Genomic DNA, 21,845 nt, shown 5'->3' on the forward strand with positions numbered 1-21,845 from the left:
GACAGCTTTCAGAAATACTGGACACAGCTGGAATGCCTCGAGACTCTTACCCCTAATGTAAATGACACTATGCAAACCTCCTGCCAGGTTTAACCATAGGGATTAAAGCATGGATTGTTCAGCAAGGGAAGACAAGGCTTGGAGGACACCCCCTTTATTAGTGGTTTTCTTTTTCTTTTTCAGTTGAGTGATGTGTCTTCCCCACGATCAATAACTTCTACACCACTTTCAGGAAAGGAATCAGTATTTTTTGCTGAAGCACCCTTTAAGGTATCCCCTTCCTATATTGGAGTTTCTTAGCATATTTGTGATACCTGTTGGCTTTGCTTTAATTTATACAATATTGTGCAAAACAGATTATACTTCTGAATCACTGTGCCATGACATTGCACCATGAAGAGCCCCTTGATTATTTTTTCTGGCATGGATACCATAAAACGAGATTAGAAAAATAAATCATGTTTACTAATAATTTTCAAGTAAGAGGTAAATGCCATTTATGTAAAATCTTGAGGTCATAGAAACAGAGGTTAAAATGGTTTTTCTTGGAGTTGAAAAGACCAAGGAATTAAGACAGATATTGAAGGGAAAAGGATCTAAGCACTCTGTTAGGTAACACAGTGACTAACATTCACAGTGTGTCTTCTTCTTTAAAATTGTCAAGGGCTAGAAAGATGACTCAGTGGCTATAACACTCGCTGAGTGAAGAGCTGAGGTCACATCTCCGGAGTCCACATGGAGCTAGGTTCAGGTATTCCTGGGTCGGGCCTCCTGTCATTCTTAGGGTGAGAGGCCCTGTTGCTAACAAAGAGGAAAGCAAGAGGAACCCCCAAGGTTGTCCTCTGACCTCCACACTCACCCATGGATACATGGATCCATATTCACACACATACAGTGTACTCATACCCACGGTGTATTCATACATGTACAGCGTACTCACACACTACGGCGTAGTCACACATATATGCAGACACAAAAATAGTTATTAGTGAGAGGAAGTTTTTGGAAATTTTTTTAAAGATTTTTTATGTTATGTAAATGATTACACTGTAGCTGTCTTCAGACACACCAGAATTGGGCATTAAATTCCATTGCAGATGGTTGTGAGCCACCATGTGGTTGCTGGGAATTGAACTTAGGATCTCTGGAAAAGCAGTCAGTTAACTGCTCAGCCATCTCTCCAGCCCAGTTTTTGGTATTTTTAACTACAAAACAAAAATACTTAAAGCAATGTTAACACTCACAATTTAGCCATTTCATCATATAAATCAAGATGTCACTATGTACACAATAAATATATGTAGTGTTTATAAATTAAACTTTAGAAATTTTAATTTATTTGCTTTAAGTACACGGGTGTTCTGTTTACAGGAATAAGTTTGCACCGTTAGTGCCCTCAGAGGCCCAGAGATGGTATTGGATTCTCTGGGATTGGAGTTCTAGAGTCAGTTGTGCCATAGCATGTGAGTGCTAGGGTTGACCCCAGGTCCTCTGGTAGAGCAGCCACTACCCTTAACCACTGAGCCATCGCTCCAGCCAAAATTAAAATTCTTAAAAGTTGCAGTTGGTACAATTTACCTGCTTCTGGTTGGTAGCACGCATCTCCTTTATTCTGGAATATAGGTTATTTCTAAAATGACAGTATCATTTTTTGGGGAATTCTCTGCATTATGTAGTATCCTGCACTAGACACTAAGATAGAAAAGGTACGTTAACAGATGTGGTAGTGTCCACACCTGGAAATTTCCAGCTAAGGAAACAGAAGCACAAAGATCAAAAGTTCGGTGCTAACCCAGGATAGATCAAGTTCATGGCCACCCTGAGCGTGGTAAAGTAAAAGGTCTGAAGAGACAGCTCAGTGTCAAGAGTTTGTGCTGCTCTTGTGGGAGACACAGTTCCACTCCAGCACCCACACCAGACAGCTCACGGCTGCCTCAGACTCCAGCTCCACAGGGTCTGATGCCCACTTCTGGACTGTGCAGGCACTTGTACTCACGTGCACATGCTTCCTGCCCTCACATACAGTCACATACAGAGTTAAACAACCAATCATTAAAAGCCATTCCATAGACAGTAGCTTACCTAGAACTACTGATCATCTTACCAAATCGAGTTGACATATGCAGCCAAACCAAGAGAGTTTTCTCGTGACTTTACAATTTTTTTCCCTGACTATAAAAGCAGTATGAATTCATTTTAGGAAGTCCATTAGGCCTATTCCACCAGTTCTGTAAAGTATGCTGCGCGAGTTTAAGGAGCCTTGCAGTTGGCTCCTTAGCATATTTTTAGGGACAAATGAAATCTTAAGGGAGTCAACCATCAGTTCAAGACCATGAAAATTTTTATTCCCTTACAAAACTTTTTCTTCCCTGACAGCTCTTAATGTATTGCCATCTCCTTTAGAAGGATTAGTAACAGAAAATTTAACAAGTTATAGATGTAAAAAAATAAATGTTTAATATACTTCATTCAGTGCATGACCCAGATAAATACTATTTCTATTCAACTTTAATATGAAAATAACTTATCTTAAAATACATGTTTAATATACTATCTCAGATTCCAGGACATAGAACAGAATAAAAAGCTCCTACATAAATTATAATTTAAAGTGTAACTACAATTCCTAAAAAATATTCTGGGAGTATGTCCTCTGTAATTTCTGATATTTTCAAAATTATTCTTTTGTAAGTAATTATCTCTTATTTCCATATATTTTCCTTTATTTGCGTATATTTTAACTGTCTGGTTTTCTGTGAGGTTTTCTGTCATTTTCACTAGTCGATTGCCTTGAGCTCTTCTTTCAGTACTCAAGGAGGGAAGTCAGTTTGATCCTCGGGTGTGTTGAACACGATATTTAGGAGACTTCTTTAACAGTCGTTTTTATTTCTACACACAGGCTGAGATCAGCTCCATACAAGAAAACAAAGACAGGCTGAGCGACAGTACTGCAGGTACGAAGAGGAAAGTCACTTTTGACCACGTTTACTTTCGTACATGTTTACACAGAGAGCAGAGTCTAGTCAAGCACTCTGTGAGGTCATGAGAACCAGCCCATGCCTGTGACAGGATTGCCAGCAGTGCTTAGGCCGTGCTCTCTCTACTACGAGGGGCCTCAGTTTATATGTTAAAGAATTAAGTTAAGGTGTAAAAAAAAAAAAAAAAACCTTCTGTCTTCTTTTGTCACGATTAGTCTTTTCTCTAATTATGAATGAGGCAGTATATAGCGTTAGCAGAGTGGCGGCAGTACCAGGAGGACTCCCGATTTCCTGCCCCCTTTCCATTGTGGGGATGTTCAGATACCACTTACCATACCTCCCATTAAAAGTGTCACAGTTATTAGACCTGCTTTCAGTCTTAGTGTGTCAAAAATAAGCTGTCAGATTATTTTTGTTAGCCTGTGTATTTTATCTTATGCGTTTACAGTTTGGGGGAGCAGTCCACAGGTTTCAGGGTCTCGGCTTATAGTGTCGCACTCTCACTGTACTCAAGCAGCAAGTTGTATCACCGAGACCAAGGGGACTCTGCACCTCCACTGCTCCCACAAGCTAACTGTCAAATGCAGCTACAATGGCCACACCAAGACAGGGCTAATCAATTGTGCCTTTTAAAGATTCTATCCTAGGACCATAGTTCTGGGGCTAGCCTGTGCTATGTCGTTAAACCCTCTCTCAGGAAAGGAGCAACGAAGGAGTCCCTTTGAAAGAAGATAGATATCTATAACCACTGTGTTGGAAAGAATATATCTTTAGAATTATATTTAAATGAATCTATATGATTTCAAAGCTTTTTCCACCATTCAGTTTCTTATAGTGTATGTTTTATAAATGTGTGATTTATCGACTTTAGAAATTAAATTTTCTGGGGCTGGTGAGATGGCTCAACAGTTAGAGTACTGGCTGCTCTTTCAGAGGTCCCAAGGGGTTTTGTTTTGTTTTGTTTTGTTTGTTTGTTTGTTTGTCTTCAGAAGTGTCATTTGCTGTTTATCAGGATAATTTTTTCCAGGATTCTTTTTTTTTTCTTTAATTTTTATTAAATTGGGTCTTATTTACATTTAAAATTTTATTCCCTTTCCCGGATTCCTGTCCATCAGCCCCCTAATCCCTCCTTCTCCACTTCTATATGGGTGTTCCCCTCCTCATCCTCCCCCCAAACCCGCCCCTAACAATCCCCTACACTGGGTGTCTAACCTCGGCAGGACCAAGGCTTCTTCCCCTTCCCCTGGTGCCCCCACAAGGCTATTCACTGCAGTTGGAGCCCAGGGTCAGTCCATGTATAGTCTTCAGGTAGTGGCTTAGTCCGTGGAAGCTCTGGTTGGTTGGCATTGTTGTTCATATAGGGGGTCTCAAGCCCTTCAAGCTCTTCAGTTCTTTCTCTGATTCCTTCAACGGGGTCCCATTCTCAGTTCAGTGGTTTGCTGCTGGCATTCAGCCTCTGTATTTGACATCTTCTGGCTGTGTCTCTCAGGAGAGATCTACATCCGGTTCCTGTCAGCCTGCACTTCTTAGCTTCATCCATCTTATCTAGTTTTGAAGGCTGTATATGTATGCACAGGTCCCAAGTTTAATTCCCAGCAACCACATGGTGGCTCACAACCATCTACAAAGGAATCTGATGCCCTCTTCTGGCCTGCGGATGTATATGCAGCAGAGCACTCATATTGAATACATTTCTTTAAAAAGTTAAATTTTCCAATTCTCAGTAGAGATCAATTAATGTAGTTTAATAAATGTTCCATTGGATATTTTTAAAGAATGTATTATATTGTAGACGTAACAAATTTCAGTTGCTTAGAATTGTTCTGAGGCTCTTATTCTGTTAGTTCATCTCCCAAGAAAATAAACAGCCCCTCCCCCAGACTTCATGTCGGGTACTCAGAAAGCATCACCTAGTCCCCAGACACCAAAATAGTGCCTTATTATCTGCTTTTCAATAAAGAGCCATCCTTTTTGCATCCATCTAAACGAAGACTTTCATCTGTGCTTTAAATGGCTGTGGAAAACTGGGAATCTTAAAGAACCCATCTGCTGTGTGTGGAGTGTGGTCTGTCGCCTGTGGCCGTGGTCATTGTTGAAGGAGCTGTTGTCAGGGAGTAACGCGGCTGGGCCAGCTAAACACAGCTCCCTCAGGTGGACATTTTTGTCACAGGAGACTTTCTAAGTGCATTCTCAGGCAAGTCCTTTGGTTCAGTGAGCGCCCAGTCGTCCTCCTTGTCTCAGTGAGCACTCTGCTCTGTATTCCCTTAGATGCTGTTCTGGTATGATAATTAGTTCACTTAAAAATTGTGGCTTACCAAGAATGGTAAATCAGTATGACTAGGAGAGATCATTTCCTGCTAGGCTGGTCGGTGAATGCTTCTTAGGACAGCTTGACCAGTGTCCTGAAGAATGCTTACCCCGACCTTTGTCAGTGAACAGTGAAAGCATCAAATGTGTGTTGAAAGTCTTTATAGAACACAGCACAAAATGCGAAGAAGAGGAAAATGGAAAACTAGGAAAGGTTGTGTAAGTCATGACCCTGAAAAAGCAGACTGGGTCAGACATTACAAGTTGTGCCCGAACAATGGATAGCTTTTGAAGGGAGAGTAATTGAAGCATTTGAACCAAAGAAGTGACCCGCACTACCACCCCCTCAGTGGACATCAGGAAGGCTGTCTGGTGCTCCGGCACGGGCTGCCTTCTACTGGGCAGAGGGAGGAACAGAGACTGGGGAAGTCATCTGCTGAGTGCACAAGCAAGGTGCTAAAGCCTGAAGGGCCAAAAACAAACTAGATGTAGAGAGACTGAAAGACTCCCAGCCAGGACGCAAGGAGGCACAGAGAGAACTAAAAAAACCTCAAAGGAGAAGGGAATTGAAGCGGGTGGGATAGCACTGGGAGCTCTCAGTGTCTTCCATTCAGCTGTGTCTGTCTGTGATTCCTGAGCAGGAAAACACCTGCACCCGGAAGCCGCCATCCCTCTAGCTGGCTGGGTAGGGGGTTACAGGAATTTTCATTTTAAAAATATTTCTCTACATTCCCTTTTCTTTCCCAAGGTGCTGACAGCTTATTAGATGTAAGTTCTGAAGCTGACCAACAAGATCTTCTTGTCCTATTGCAAGCAAAAGTCGCTTCCCTTACCTTACACAATAAGGAGTTACAAGATAAATTGCAGGTTGGTAACTCTATTACTGACACAGACTACTTAAAGTATTCGTTTGTTCAAGGGTGGTTAGATATACTTTATTTATAATAGCCACGTACGTTTCTAGTTAGCTTTAAATTTTTTAATGGTTTCAGATTATTCGTTTACTGGTGTTCACTCATTCTGTTTCTAGAAATTGCTATATTATGTGTAATTATACACAGATTGATAAGTACAGTGACAGGTATAAAATTTAAATATAGAATATAGATAAAATTCATGTATATGAGGCTGGAGAGGTGGTGGCTCAGTAGTTCAGCTCACTGGCTGCTCTTCCAGAGGACCCAGGTTCAGTTCTCAGCTCACAGTGACAGCTCACGACTATGAAACTCCAGCCGCAGAGGGTCTGGCATCCTCGCACAGATATACGTGCAAGCAAAAACAATCAAATAAAAAGAAATGGTATTAAATAAAATTAGTGCATGCATATGCATATATATGGTATGCACAGAATTACATGTGACAATTTCCATCTATAAAATTTTATATTTCCATTTTTATAGACATTGCATTTTGGGTTTTTGTTTGATAGTTTCACGTGTTTATGCAATTGGTCGCCACCCTCCTGTTCCCCTCTCCTCCCCCTCTGTCTCCTGCTGAAGCCCTTCTTCTTCCTAACGAACCCCTCTTTCACGTCTTCTCTGTGTGACCCATGGATTTTAACTGTAGTCTCCTACACAAGTATGGCTAGGAGGTCATTTACTGGAACAAGAGCAGCAGTGACTACACCACTGAAGAAAAAAAGTGGCACCTCCTCCCCCAACAATTCATAACAGCCAGCGGTCCCTCGGGAAGGGACAGGGGCTCGTGGGCCCGGCCCCACCCGTAATGAATGTTGATGCGCCCAGTCTGTAAAGGTGCTCAGTTTCAGGGAGTCTCTACGTGCAGTGGTTGTTGTGTGCCCAGAAGACGTCTCGTTGCTGCACCTCTCCCCCTCTGGCTCTAGTTTTATCTCCATCCTTAAGTGTGCCCCGAGCATTGGATGGAGATGATGAAGCTGCTCCACTTAGCACTCGGCAGTCAGTCCACCATCACTTATCCCTCGCACTGTGTTCAGCTCGGGGTTTCCGTATGACCTGTCTCCCACCCGTGATTAGAGGTGTCTCTGATGAAGACTAGTCATAGCACTAATCCACGCGTGCAGCCCCGAGTAGTAAGACTGTGACCATTTAGGAAATGTAGATAATAGTAGTAGGGTTCCTCTATCCCTGGACCCTATCCCTCCTGAGTCGTGGCCTCTCGACCATCGTTAAAGACCAAGGATTGGGTTCCCTACTGCACAGTGGCCAGAATCCGCTTAGAAGTAGCATGGCGCTGATGTGTCAGGCAGCATATCTTGCCTGGAGGGTCATGATTGTAGCCCACAGAGTTCACCAGTGGGTAACAGTGCTGATGACTTGGCTTTCCCATCAGCCCACAGGGCATCTTCTGTTGTGAAAGTTTGCCACTCGGGAGGAAGCTTCTGGCTCAGCTCCAGCTCAGTTTCCCCTTATCCTGTATCTAACGTTTTGGGGGGGCAGTCAAGAGCAGGGTCAATAGCCTGTATTGTTTGAGGGACTTTTGGGCTTCTCTGATCAACAGCTCATGGAGAGGCATCCCATACAACTCCCTCTGGGGTTTTCATTTAATAACCCAGGCAGGAGCACATTATCCATTCATGGAGACCACCTCTGTGCAAACTCTTATTTTAATTTTTTTTTTTTTTTTTAATTTTTAATAAGCTTATAAAATAAATAATAGGTTTCCGCATGGATTTTTCATGTGTCCTTAGTTTTGGTTACACATCTTTCCTTCCCCCCTGTATCCTCCGACTTACCTCCTTGCTGAGACATTTGCACGTTGAAATTTTCTACTTAAAACTTTCCATGCGCGCACTACCAGCTGTGGACTTAGTTCTCTAATCTGATTAGATCTCTAATCGCCTTAAAAACCCGATGAAAAAGAACTGTGCCCTGCTTTGGGCATTTGAATTGAATGAGAAACAAAGGGAAAATTCGAATCAGGTTTTACAGATCAAACCATCCCGATGCTTTAAAAATACAGAAATGACCTGTCCAAATAGAACATCAAATCAGCTTACACTCTAAGTCTGGCGCTCATCCTCGTGCAGCAGACCGTGTGTTCTCATGATCCGGGAGAACATATGCAGAGCTATGACACTGCCCTTCCACGCCTAATCTTCAGGCTGTCTGTGGTGTTCAGCTGTTTGCACACCTAGCCACTCCTCTGTGTTACTTGTGTTCCTTGTTTCTTTCCCAGGCCAAATCGCCCAAGGAAACTGAAGCCGACCTAAGCTTTCAGTCTTTCCATTCCACCCAGACTGACCTGGCCCCATCCCCGAGCAAATGTAGTGACATCCCTTCCTCCGAGGCCAAATCATCCCCGCTTGTTGAGCATCCGGCGGGGACATCCACCGCTGACAGGGATGTCATGATCCAGCAGCTACAAGATACCTTGCATGATTTGCAGAAGAGATTGGAGACCTCTGAAGCACAGAAGAAACAGCTCCAGGACGAGCTCCAGTCAGAAAGGACAGACCCGACATGCTTGAACAACACAGAGATTTCCGAGAATGGCTCCGACCTCAGTCAGAAACTCAAAGACACTCAGAGCAAGTACGAAGAGGCCATGAAAGAAGTCCTGAGCGTGCAGAAGCAGATGAAGCTGGGTCTCCTCTCCCACGAGAGCGCCGATGGTGACTCGCGTCTCCGAGAGGTGAGAGTCACCGATGAAGACGTTGACACACTAAAGCAAGACCTGCAGAGAGCACTGGAAGAGAGTAAAAGGGATAAGGCTCGGGTGCAGGAGTTAGAGGCAAAGCTCGTGGAGAAAGAAAAGGCTGAAGCGACTAAGCCGTCCTCAGAGGTGTGCGAGGAGATGAGAAACTCCTACTGCTCTGTCATCGAGAATATGAATAAGGAGAAGGCATTTTTGTTTGAGAAATACCAGCAGGCCCAAGAAGAAATCATGAAACTAAAGGACACACTAAAAAGTCAGATGCCACAGGAAGCCCCCGATGACTCTGGGGACATGAAGGAGACCATGAACAGGATGGTTGACGAGCTCAATAAGCAGGTGAGCGAGCTGTCACAGCTCTACAGAGAAGCCCAGGCAGAGCTGGAGGATTACAGGAAGAGGAAGTCTCTAGAAGACGCAACCGAATACATTCACAAAGCGGAACACGAGAGGCTGATGCACCTGTCAAACCTGTCCAGGACCAAAGCGGAAGAATCGCTGTCCGACATGAGGTCTCAATATTCCAAGGTGCTGAACGAGTTGACTCAGCTCAAGCAGCTGGTGGATGCGCACAAAGAGAACTCCGTGTCCATCACAGAGCATCTGGAAGTAATAACCACGCTGCGGACGATGGCCAAAGAGATGGAAGAGAAAACAGTCACCCTCCAAGAGCACCTCGCAAGCAAGGAAGGGGAAGTCGCAAAGCTGGAGAAGCAGCTCGCAGAGGAGAAAGCCACCATGAGCGATGCAATGGTCCCCAAGGCTTCCTACGAGAAGCTCCAGGCCTCCCTGGAGGGCGAAGTCAACGCGTTGGCAGCAAAGTTAAAGGAGTCGGTGAAAGAGAAAGAGAAAGCCCATTCTGAGGTCGCCCAGGTTCGAAGTGAGGTCTCACAGGCGAAAAGGGAAAAGGAAAACATCCAGACTCTCTTGAAATCCAAAGAGCAGGAAGTAACTGAACTTGTGCAGAAATTCCAGCGAGCTCAGGAAGAACTGGCCGGGTTGAAAAGATGCTCCGAGACCTCGTCGAAGCTGGAGGAGGACAAAGACGAAAAGGTTGGCGAACGTTCCCTCGCTCTTGAGTTTTTCTGAGTCCTAATAAGGCCCTTCAGATTTTTCTGTACTAAACATTTGTGGAACTTGTTAGTAGCAACCTGTGCAAAGGCTCAGAGGCCCTGTGTGGGGGTCTGTCCCTGTTCCTGCGTAGCAGGAAGAGCCAAGGATGGTGATAAGCATCTGTAATCCCAGCACTTGAAGGCCAAGGCAGGGTTACAAGTTGAAGGCTACCCTACATAGTAAAAGACCCTTATCTTTTTGAAAAAGACGAATGTAGAAACCTGGTGACGCGTATGCGCTCACACACACAGATTGAAGACAGTAATTTAACACAGACTTGGCTGGCGTCTTAGTTAGGGTTGCTCTGGCTGTTTTCTAACAGTACGACCAGTGCAACTCGGGGAGGAGTTTATTCTGCTTACACTTACACATGGTCACTGAAGGAAAAACAGGGCAGGAACTTGACAGCAGGAGCTGATGCAGAGAGAGGCCACAGAGGAGTGCTGCTTCCTGGCCTGCTCCTCCTGGTTTGCTCAGCCTGCTTTCTTAATGGAATCCAGGATCACCAGCCCAGGAGTGGCACCACCTACAATGGGCTGGGCCCTCTTCAGTCAATCACTAAGTATATTACTGGCTTCCCACACCCTTCCTTCTATCTCTCTGTACCTTTGAAGATGGGGATCAGGGGAAAGTGTCTTTCTGGTGACCCAGGCGGAGAGGAGACAGGAGACAGACACTCTTCCTAGACTCTGGACCCCTAGTAGTAACTGTTCTGGCTGGTTTTATATCAGCTTGATACAAGCTAGAGTCGTCAGAGAGGAAGGAGCCTTACTTAGGAAAATGTCTCCCTCCATAAGATCAGGTGGTAGGCAAGTCTGTGGGGCATTTAGAGACGATTCTGGGAATGGCACAAAGGGATGGAAGGAAGAAAACCAGAGTGAGTTCAGGATCACTCAGTCCCTGAATTTTCTCGGCATCCCCAGGCCCCTGGGTTCCGAGTGGCAATAGAGCCCTGCTCCCCTTACCCAGGGACTGCTGTGTGACATGGAATGTTGTTATCACTTTAAAGCAGGATCCCCAGAGGTGGCAGGGCTCCTCGAACTTCAGATCCTTTCCCTGAGAAAGGATGCTGTATTGCCAAGGGATGAGGCATGCCTGGAGCTTGAAGCAGCAGCCTAGGAGTTAAGCCTACACCAATTTGTTTGATTTTTTTCGATGGTGAAGAATCACTTCTGGATTCAAAGAGCCAAAACTCTCAGTGTCACAAGACAAGCGTCGTCAAGTAATGAGTGTGATCCTCATTCTAGTTTAGATTTTTACTACACTGCTTTTAAAGTAAGAGCAGAACACTGGGGGTGTAGCTTTTCTCACCCCTCGGGCCCTTAAAACACATTAGGCTTTATCTGAATAGCACCAGTGCCAAGGTCCTTACTGGTTTGTCTGAATTTGTTATGCTTTATTTCATGGATTTGAAAATAAAAAAAAGGAATTGGAGCAGAGACTCAAAGAAATGATTGGTGTTGGAGGCACAGAAATATGCAGACTATGCTCCTACAGACGTTACTAGCCCATTAACTCAATCCTCCTTTCTCGCTAGATAAATGAAATGACCAAGGAGGTCCTGAAGCTGAAGGAGGCCCTGAACAGCCTCTCGCAGCTCTCATACTCCACAAGCTCGTCCAAGAGGCAGACCCAGCAACTGGAAATGCTACAGCAGCAGGTCAAGCAGCTGCAGAACCAGCTGGCTGTAAGTGTCCCTGGTCTCTTGTGGGGTGGAGGGCGAGTAAACTTCACACCAGCTTAGTTGGATGTGACTTAAAGGCCCCCCCAGGGGGTAGTGCATTTAGGACTTGTTGGAGAGAGAAAGCTAGAGAAACGCCTGCAAAGCTTTCTAGGAGTCATTGCAACGAGATGGGTAGATGTGTCCATCCTGGGAGGGGACAATCAGGATACTGAAGAACATTGAGACTGTGCCCGTTCTTTGCTTCTGTTCTTGGCAGAGATAACTGAATAGCTAAACTCCACTGGGACTCCCCAGCCTATGTATCGCCTGTTCATTTTAATGAATAGGCTTTATTTTTAACTAAGTGAACAAATATTTGGTAATTGTGAAGTTGCAAATTACAAAAATTCTTAAAATCTCTGTCATGAAGTTTGCCCATAAGTCAGCAGCTCTGAAATAATCCCATTTTGCCTGTCATGTCTTACAACCTTCACTTACAGTGGCTATCTCTGTGCGCGTGCATGTGGGAGTGTGTGTTTTAAAGTAGTAAGTACTTTCTCCATAACTATTCCAACAGTGACATACCAAAATAACTAGACACACACAAGCTAGTAAATTTAACAAATCTAGAAGCTTCCTGTACTAACGTACAGAAGCAGATATGTAACACCTAAGTGGCAGGTTTAAGACTCACCCCACCACCAAGCTCGTTGATAAAGTCAAGTTGTCTCTTTCTAGGAATGTAAGAAACAACACCAGGAGGTCGTATCCGTTTACAGAATGCATCTTCTATATGCTGTACAGGTATGGTGATACCAGTGACATTCTAAAGCAATATGGCTGTGTCTGTCATCCCAGACACTGGGCAGTAAAGGCAGGAGGGCCAGGAGTCCAATATAATCCTCTGTTATATCGTGAGTTTGAGACCAGCCCAGTTACATGCAGCCCCTGTCTCAAATAATAATAGTGACAATAATGAGGCAACAGATATTGCCCAAAGTGCCATCATCAGACTAGCAGACTGAGCTAGAATTAAAGGGGAATATCCTTGTCGAGAAGCCTCAAATGCCTTTTGCTTCGTCTCAGCCTTTGTGTCAATAGCCTACACCTCGCCTACTGATGGTAGATAACATTGTGTATTGAGAGGGAATCTCGTTAGGAAAGATGTCGTGCCTTTTCCTATCAGGATGACCCAGGCTTTATTTAGTAGTGATGCCAATGTCCTAGTGCTTTACTTCTGGGTGGCTGGATGCACATTCACAGTTAAGACCCCAGATTTCAGAAGACTCAACCATCACCAAAAGGAAAACCAGGGAACCCTCCTTGACTTATTGTGGAAATGGGCGAGTGGACAGCACTGACATTCTTCTGCAAATTTGGGGGGAATAAACAGAAGGCGTCATCTCAGCCACCTCCTACCCCAGGGGAGAAGATGCCCTGACATAAGCCGTATTCTAATGCATGTCTTCTGTGTGGATTTCCTAGGGCCAAATGGATGAAGATGTCCAGAAAGTCTTGAAGCAGATCCTCACCATGTGTAAAAACCAGTCTCAGAAGAAGTAAAACAGATTCACTGGCAAGGCACTGCCCCCTGTTGCCTCTCTGTGTGTTAGATCTGGAGTTGTCACTGACCACTGCCGTTCTTATCCATGGTGTGCACTGTGACCTAGCATAGCTTCTTTTCCAGAAGATGCCCTCTTCATGCATAGGTACTCCAGACCAGCAGGGGTGAAAGGCCCTGCTCTCTCTTCAGAATCTAGAACTGGGATCAGCCACGCCCAAACGTCTGGTCTACCTTCTTTGGTACCTGACCATAGGAGAGGCTTCACTGAGCTGCTGAGGCCTCGGGGCAGTGAGTGGTCCTTGATTCCTGCCTTTGGACTGCACCATCCAGCACAGGAGAGCGTTTTGCCTTCCATTCCCCAAACATGGTTTAATTCCTAACCAAACTAAAATGACACTACAAGTGAGTGCTTAAGACCCTTTATCCTGTGGATTTAAAAACTCTACTCTGTCCCCCCAGCTGCCTTAAATCTCACCACCCTGCTTATAGTCGCACAGTTTGGTGAGTGCTGTTAACTAAAACACAAAGTTTTAAGTCAAGAGTGAACTCTCCCTTAACAGTTTTTAAGTAAATCGACACATTGCAGATTTTCTATGCAAACTTGCCTAGAAAACTTTCCACAATGCTCAGGAAGCCCAGATATTTTTATTTCAACAGAGGACAGTAAACTGTGTTTACAGCCAAAAGACATGCCTCACGGTTCTTAACCTCGATTTTTAAAAAGTGTTTCGTTTCCTCTATGATATTTTTATTGGCTTTTAAAGATGTTTTCATAGCTAAAGCCCTAAGTGAGATTAGATGATATTAACATTATTTTTAGATGAACATACTTAAGACTTCTTAAAAATGTAACTTTTTCCTCAAAAGTCTTCAGCCATAGATCACACAGGGTAGTTAAGTATTCCACTCAGTGTGAGCTGCTCAGTACCCCTCGGACTTTCTGTAGTCTATTTCTGAGTGTAGTAAATCCTCCTCTTGCCCGTTGAATTTGTAAACGCCCCAAACTCTCGCCCATGAGTCGTTCCTGAAAGGACTGTCAGTTCCAGTCAGCTTCTCCATGTTGAAAGTAAGAGCCTCAACATGCCAACATGGTGCATGGCAAAGTCTGGGGAAATTAGGCCTGTTGACTTTCCTTTCAGGTTACAAAGGTTTGACTTACTTGCAGCTTCTCTTTATGGCCCCAATCATGAAATAAAGAACTTCTGGTGTGTTACTAAAAGTAGAGTCCACTCTGACAGGGCCCGTCGACTGCAGGGCTGCCGCGGCTCTGAGGCCACCTGGCTGACTTGGGTGTGTTCATCTGTCTTAGGTGATGGTCAATACCAGCAGGACTAAAGTGGCAATACTTTTCATAAGTTGCCCGATCACAGTTAAGCATTTCTTAAAATGCCCCCAAAGAAATGTGAAAGGATTTGCCACGCACAGAACCTAAGAAATGACCAAGCCACCTCCCCTTGTGCCTCCACACGGAAATGCTGCAGTGTGTAAACTTGAGTCATTTTGTAGGATGCCTGACGAAGTGTAGCCTTTCTTCTTGTGTCAGGATGCATATTTATTACAAGTATTCTGGTTAAATATTGAGAAGTTATATGCTGTAGTTTAGCTTTTTTTTTTGTCTTTGTAATAATTTACAGAAATTGTTGCGGGAAATAAACATGGTTCATTTTGCATCCCTTTTATCGATTTGTGGTGTATTTGTGAGCAGATCCAGTGGTTCCAGTAACACGTCAGGGTGCTGGTTTTTACATCCTGCTTGGCCAGTGGGAGCTGTGCCCACCAGATGGTAAGAATCCACCATCCTGGGGCTGTGCCCACGAGATCACAAGGAATACACGATCCTGCTTCAGGCTGGTGGGTTCATCCTGAACTCTGTTCCATTTACGCCCCTTTAGGGCAGCCATGTCATAACCCTTTAATTCAAAAGGGCTTTTCATTAAACTGCAGGCTTTCTGTTTAGAAAACACTGGATTTTTTCCCTGCCTCTATCCTCTTTTAATTTAAATGTTTTTTTTTTTTAAAGTAAATATACCTTCTTATTCTATTACTAAGGATAATTCAGCTCAGGAGGTGGGAGCAGGGAGATCGGTAGTGCAGTAAATGCTACCCTGGGTTCTACAATGAGAGATTCTGTCTCTAAAAGCAACAAACAAAAACAACAAAATCAAACAACTCTTGATTTTATGTTAAAAATTGTCAGATATCTGATGGGAAATAATTGGTGCTGTTGCTTAACTAGCATAATATAATACATATAACCAGTTCCTTCCATTCACAGTTCGTCCTCCGATGCTAACTCAGGGGTTATTGGTGCTTTATGTTATACATTGACACGTGATTTCTAGAGAAGCGTTTGTGTGGTATTCACCTTACTTATTTGAACCTTTAATGTTCTCCTCCTCCACAGTCCCCACCCCAAAAAAGACAAAAAGACATAAAATGTAAAGGGAATAGGGTTATTTCTATTTTAAATTATCAAGTACATGCTCCCCAAGAGAATAATTGGCATCACTGGACTCAGCATACCAACCCAGAGGGTGGTTCTTCAGAATACATTACTGGACTCGAGGTGTACCCTCCGCGACCAGATGTGTAGGCTTAGATTTTCCAAAACCCACTCTAATAAGGGTTCTTAAATGCTTCAACCTCCCTTAAAGCCCACCGACCAGAGGAAGATAATTAGTAGGACAACAGGGACATAGGCCTGTTTAGAAATAGTTCTTTGGAGCAATTCTAATCTTTATTGTCAACAGTCCGGTCCACTAGCGAAACACCAAACATGAACTGTCTTAGTCAGGGTTTCTATTCCTACACAAACACCATGACCAAGAAGCAAGTTGGGGAGGAAAGGGTTTATTCAGCTGATACTTCCACATTGCTGTTCAACACCAAAGGAAGTCAGGTCTGGTACTCAAGCAGGTCAGAAGCAGGAGCTGATGTACAGGCCATGGAGGGATGTTACTTACTGGCTTGCTTCCCCTAGCTTGCTCAGATTACTCTCCCAGCCCAGGGATGGCACCACCCACAATGGGCTGGGTCCTCCCCTTTGTGCCCCCCTTATCACTAGTTGAGGAAGTGCCTTACAGCTGGGTGTCAGAGGCATTTCCCCAGCTGAGGCTCCTTTCGCTGTGATAACTCCAGCTTGGGTCAGGTTGGCACACAGAACCAGCCAGTACATGAATCAATAGCAGAAGAAACCAAAAGGCTCCACTGATTGATCTCAGCATGATTCTGCTGAAGCAGCAAGAAGCCGCTGGAACACCATCAGAAGTTTTTTGGTGTTTCTCTCTGTGAAGTCAAAACAAGTAAAGATCAACGAAGAAAACAAGGTGAACCAATGCCAGAGCGTAGTCACTGAAGACCAGCAAGGCAAAACAAGGCCAGGGGGTCCTCCGCTGTCTGTTGGGTTGTACTTAGACCCTTTCCAAGCATCATGTATCCTCTCAAGTGTCGGCCGCAGCAAAACATCACATGCCCTTTCACAAGACCGCTTCCAGAAAAACACCACATATAGGTTCTCAGCAAAACATGCTCTCACATGTCTGCCTCAGCAAAACGTCCTCTCATAAGACAGCTTCCAGAAAAAAATTAAATGGCACAACCGAGTCTCCAAGGAAATGTTTCCACTTCACAGATGTCAGGCCATTCCTCTAGGACGAGTTAGTAAACTAGAAATGGATCTTTCCTCCTTGCCTCTAGCTGTCAGCTTACCTCTCCAGAAACTACAGATATTAAATGGGTAACCTGAGAGTCTTGCATAGAAATGCATTTTAATGTGGAGATTCTTTTTAACTGCAGGACAATATTTCATAGTACTATGATTTAGTTAGCTAGTTCCTCAACGATGAGATTTGAATCTAATGATTCTGTGTCTATAAAATTGGTATGCCAGCTATCCTATGTATAAATGGATTCACACTTGAGGACTTTTCAAGTAATTTTCAAATTGACCATTTTTATACTGCCCTCCATCATGATCCAAGCAATATGTAGAGTATTGTTGGCATCATCATGTGAGTGAGAAAGAATGTTTTTCTCCTGTGAAGACAGGCTCCAGAGCCCTCGAGAACTAAATCCACTCATCCTAAGATAAACACATGATACACTGCGGAGAGAATGCTCCCCAAGCATGTTGGAGCACAGCTTTTTGCATTGTGACAACTCTGGAATGCTGGGTGCTGACAGCAGCAGAGCCCTGCCCAACAGTGATGGAGGCAATACTTTTTGAGCAAAGAGTTGGAAAGAGCAGGGGGCTGAGGACGCAGAGTTCTGTCCAGAACTTGGGACTGAGAACTGTTGAGCATAATGGGAGGGCATGGGAACCCAGAGAAAAAAGAACAGAACGAGCTCTGTGATGGCCACCATGCATGGGTCTTTACAGCTAAGGAATACAAATCCACAGAGAGGCTTCCACAAGGAGATCTGGCCCAAGAGATGAGTGAATCGGGATGGAGAGTCCTTCACTTTTATTTTAAGCCAAGCCCCACAAGAGAAAGAAAATGGGGTTAAGAATTTACTGTGGGGGTTGGGGATTTAGCTCAGTGGTAGAGCGTTTGCCTAGCAAGCACAAGGCCCTGGGTTTGGTCCCCAACTCCGAAGAAAAGAAAAGGAAAGGAAAGGAAAGGAAAGGAAAGGAAAGGAAAGGAAAGGAAAGGAAAGGAAAGGAAAGGAAAAGAAAAAAAGAATTTACTGTGTACCAGATTGAGGATGTGAGGAGAAGAGAAAGGAGCAGGGCACAGCCAGATAGAAATTAACAATCTGAAAAGATGGTTAGTAAGGGCTCTCTATGTGTTACTGTGTGTCTTACTTTGTGATATACTTTTAAATCAAATCAAACACTCTGGTAGACAGAGTAAATACACTCTTCCCAAGAGCTTTATTTAAACTTTGTAACCAATATAAATATGTTAAGCTATGTACTGGGATAATTGCTAACCAGTTGCACTTAAAATAAGATTGTTTTGGATGATCATTAGGAAGGGCCTAATCTACCATCAGTGCTCCTTGAAAAATTTTGATTGCATTCATTCATTTATGCTTGAGTAGGTGCACATACATACATGTGTATGTACCATAGTGCATCGTGATTCTGTTCCCTCCTGGGCATGTGGGTACTTAGGATTGAACTCAGGTTGTCAATCTTAGCAGCAAGCACCTTTCCCCTCTGCACTATACCATGCCAGCTCACCAGGAATCCTTTAAAGAGGAGGAAAGAACAAGAATTGAAGGGAACACACTGCTTCAATGGAAAAGAAGCCTTGAGGCGAGCTCTAGAAAATACAGCTGAATCAACTGTCTTCTACCCATTCTTGCCCAGTGACACCCTTTTCAGACTTGTGGTCCACAGAATAGTAGAGTTTGTTTTTAAGGCAATAATCTTGTCACAGAAACTATGCGGGAACTGATAACTAAGAGTCCTTATACATGACTGCACTTACTAAATATTAATAACATTCGGCTCACAGCTTTATCAAACTGGCCCTGTCACCTTGTAGTTCTTGAGGACTTTCCACATAGGTGGAAGAACTGCCTGGAAGGCCTGTCATTCTCCTCACCTGGTCTCGTCTCCAGTTCCCTTTATTGCTTTTTGCCGTTGCTTGATCTCATTAGGCCTGTTCTGCTCAGAACCCTTACATTAATGCTTTTTGCCGTTAATGAAGTTTGGGTGAGCAATGCTCCTTATTACATCAGTATTGTTTGCTGTTAATCTCTGTTGGGCTTGGATGAGAAATGCTTCCTTATAGGCTCAGGTATGTGAACACTTGTTCCCCAGTTGGTCCTGTTTGGGGAAGTTGTGGAATCTTTAGGACATGGAGCCTTGCCAGAGTAAGTGCATTACAGGTGTGGGCCTCTGCGAGTGTTGATGGCCGCCATGGGCACGAGGCTTGTTTGTATAATACATGCATGTTTTACATCCCTCCTTTAAGGAATGTCTCCCCTGCTAACATTAATGACTCCATGATAATCAGACAGAACCAGTTCAGGAGGTGAAGGCTTTCTCACCAGTAATTCATAGAATGATGTGCTCTGCTAAGTCATGCACCTTTTTGTCCTAATTTGTAGAAACACTATTATTTATTATTATTCATAGCAGGCATGGTTTTGCCATTTCCTAAATTCCAGGGAAACAAATACTTTTCTCCTTGATCTTTAACCTCACTTCTAGTCATGGTCTTCATCTTAAATTTCTCTGCCAGAACACATTTATTAGGGGTTTGGTGTGGAAAGCCGCAATAACATTCGCCACCACAAGATGGCGCTGGCTTCCGCCGCGCCAGCCCGACTTCCTTTCAGGAAGTTAGCTGTGTGCACATGTGCAAGAGTGTCTCGTGCCAGGTCTTTGCCCACTCTGGGGCGTGCCTATGAGATCATGGGTAAGCGACCAATCAGGTGTGGATGCGCCGCGCTAGGGGGTATATAAACCGCGCCATTCTAGGCCCCGCGTCTCTCCTCTTCAAGATGTAATAAACGCTTTGCTGCAGAAGGATCCTGGTGTCCACGCATGCGTTCCTGCTGGTGAGACGTTGGGCGCGAGACAGTTTGGTATCTAGTGGGTGGCACTGCTAGGAGGTGACAGCAACCTCAGGAAATAGGGCCAAGTTGCAAAAGCAGGTCCTTTAGAGAATTCCCTTCAAGATATACTGGGATTCTCTCCCATTCTCCTTCCCTCTTTCCTTTCCTCTCCCCTCTCTCTACTTCTTAATAAAGAAAACACTACTCCTGCCAAGTGTCCTAGGCCAAAGAAACACCAGCTGAACTTTTGAAACCATGATTTAAAATAAACCTTTCCTCTGGTTAAGCTTATTTTCTCAGGTACTTTGTTACAGTGACAGAATACTGACCAACACATTGCCTTGGTTCTTCAACAGGCATCTGGTACATACACACATACTCAATAAATATTTGTGTTGAGGCATAGTCTATAAAACAAGTAAACACAAAAGTGAGCTGAGCATCATGATGAGGGGTAGAGCAGAGTAGATGTGGAAGCTCAGAGTGACGTCAAGTATGGTGGTTTGAAAAAGAACGGCCCCATAGGCTCATACACTTGCATGGTCAGCAGGAAGTGGTACTTTTTGAGTGTAGGCTTGGAATAGTTGTGGCCTTGTTGGAAGAAGTGTATCACTGGAGGTGGACTTTGAAGTTTCAAGGGCCCAAGCCAGGTCCAGTGTATCTCTTCTTCCTGCTGCCAGAGGATCCAGGTGTAGAACTCTCAACTGCTTCACCAGCACCATGTCTGCCTGTGTGCCACTATGCTCCTTGCTGTGATGACAAGGGACCAAACTTTTGAAAGTACAAACAAGCCAGGATTAAATGCTTCCCTTTACCAGAGTTGCCAAGGTCATGGTGTCTCTTCACAGCAATAGAACACTGACCAAAACATGGCATCTGTATTGGTTTGCTTCCTGTTGATGTAGTAAACAACAAAACCAAAAAGCAACTTGGGGAGGAAAGGGTTTGTTTCATCGGACAGCTTACAGTCCATCGTTGGGAGAAGTCATGACAGGAGCTCAACCAGGGCAGGAAATTGAAGTAGATACCATGAAGGGATGTTGTTTATTGGTTTGCTCCCAAGCTCACAGCCAGCTACATTTCTTCTGTAGCCCAGGCCCACCTGCCCAGGGATGGCTACCCCCATACTTGATTAGGCCCTTCTACATCAGTGAGCATTTAAGAAAGTATTCCACCTGGGTTGGGGATTTAGCTCAGTGGTAGAGTGCTTGCCTAGGAAGCGCAAGGCCCTGGGTTCGGGTCCCCAGCTCCGAAAAAAAAAAAAAAAAAAGTATTCCACCGATATGCCCCATAAGCCAATATGATGGAGACAATTTGGATCTTAACTCCTCCACATAACTGGGCTGTGTGAAGCCGACAGCTGAACTTAAGTAGAAGAGCATCGGATTCTGTCCAGAGAGGCCAAAATATTTGGATTTTCTTGTTCTTATATTTCACAGTTTCTGGGATTGGAATCCTTTGAAAGTAATCACATTAGATTTGGGTCAAAAGAATCTCAAAGAGCCCTCTACATATGCTTTCTTTTCTCTACAAAGTCTCTACATAAGCTGTATAATTTTTTCTTTTACTTATTTGAGACAAAAAAATCCATGACGTACCCCTGGCTAATCTGGTACTTGCTGTGTACCTCCCGGGCTGTCCTCAAATTTGCTTCAATGCTGTTTCTACCTCTGAAGTGCTGAGATTGTTTCTGCTTTGGGATTAAGAGTGTGTGTGTGAGTAGAAATGAAAGAACTCTGGCGACCAATGGCATTCCATCCCAGAGTTAGCCAAGCCTAAGTCATACACATTACTAAAGTGGACATTTGAGGGACAGAGTTAAGATGGCACCGAAAGAAAAAGAGTCAGAGACTTGCGATGTTGAGACTCTGGGGTTGTCTGAGTTTGCTTTACAACTTTGCAGAGGAAAGCAACTTGCTTCTCTTCTGTTCAGGGCTAATTAAATGGAGGCAGACTCATTATCACCTTTAGGAAGGGGAACTTAGTGTCAATTCTGGTACACACAGTGATTGGCAAAACCAAGTATTTGGAATAAACAAACTCCCCTTTCACAGACTTAAAATTTTGACTTGATGGT

General features: G+C 44.1%; 1 protein-coding gene across 1 annotated transcript in view; it reads left to right on the top strand.

Annotated features, from left to right (window-relative positions):
* The window catches only part of Rai14 (retinoic acid induced 14), a 134,825-nt gene extending 119,890 nt beyond the window's left edge, over nt 1–14,935 (top strand). The window contains exons 11-17 of the mRNA XM_032898780.1: nt 184–270; nt 2,900–2,954; nt 6,034–6,152; nt 8,442–9,971; nt 11,569–11,718; nt 12,433–12,498; nt 13,180–14,935. Of these exons, the coding sequence (XP_032754671.1) occupies nt 184–270; nt 2,900–2,954; nt 6,034–6,152; nt 8,442–9,971; nt 11,569–11,718; nt 12,433–12,498; nt 13,180–13,257 (2,085 nt within the window). The 3' untranslated portion in view covers nt 13,258–14,935. The remainder of the gene's footprint in view (nt 1–183; nt 271–2,899; nt 2,955–6,033; nt 6,153–8,441; nt 9,972–11,568; nt 11,719–12,432; nt 12,499–13,179) is intronic.
* The last annotated feature ends 6,910 nt before the right edge of the window (nt 14,936–21,845 follow it).

This window comes from Rattus rattus, chromosome 3, assembly GCF_011064425.1.
Source record: "Rattus rattus isolate New Zealand chromosome 3, Rrattus_CSIRO_v1, whole genome shotgun sequence".
Lineage (NCBI taxonomy): Eukaryota > Metazoa > Chordata > Mammalia > Rodentia > Muridae > Rattus > Rattus rattus.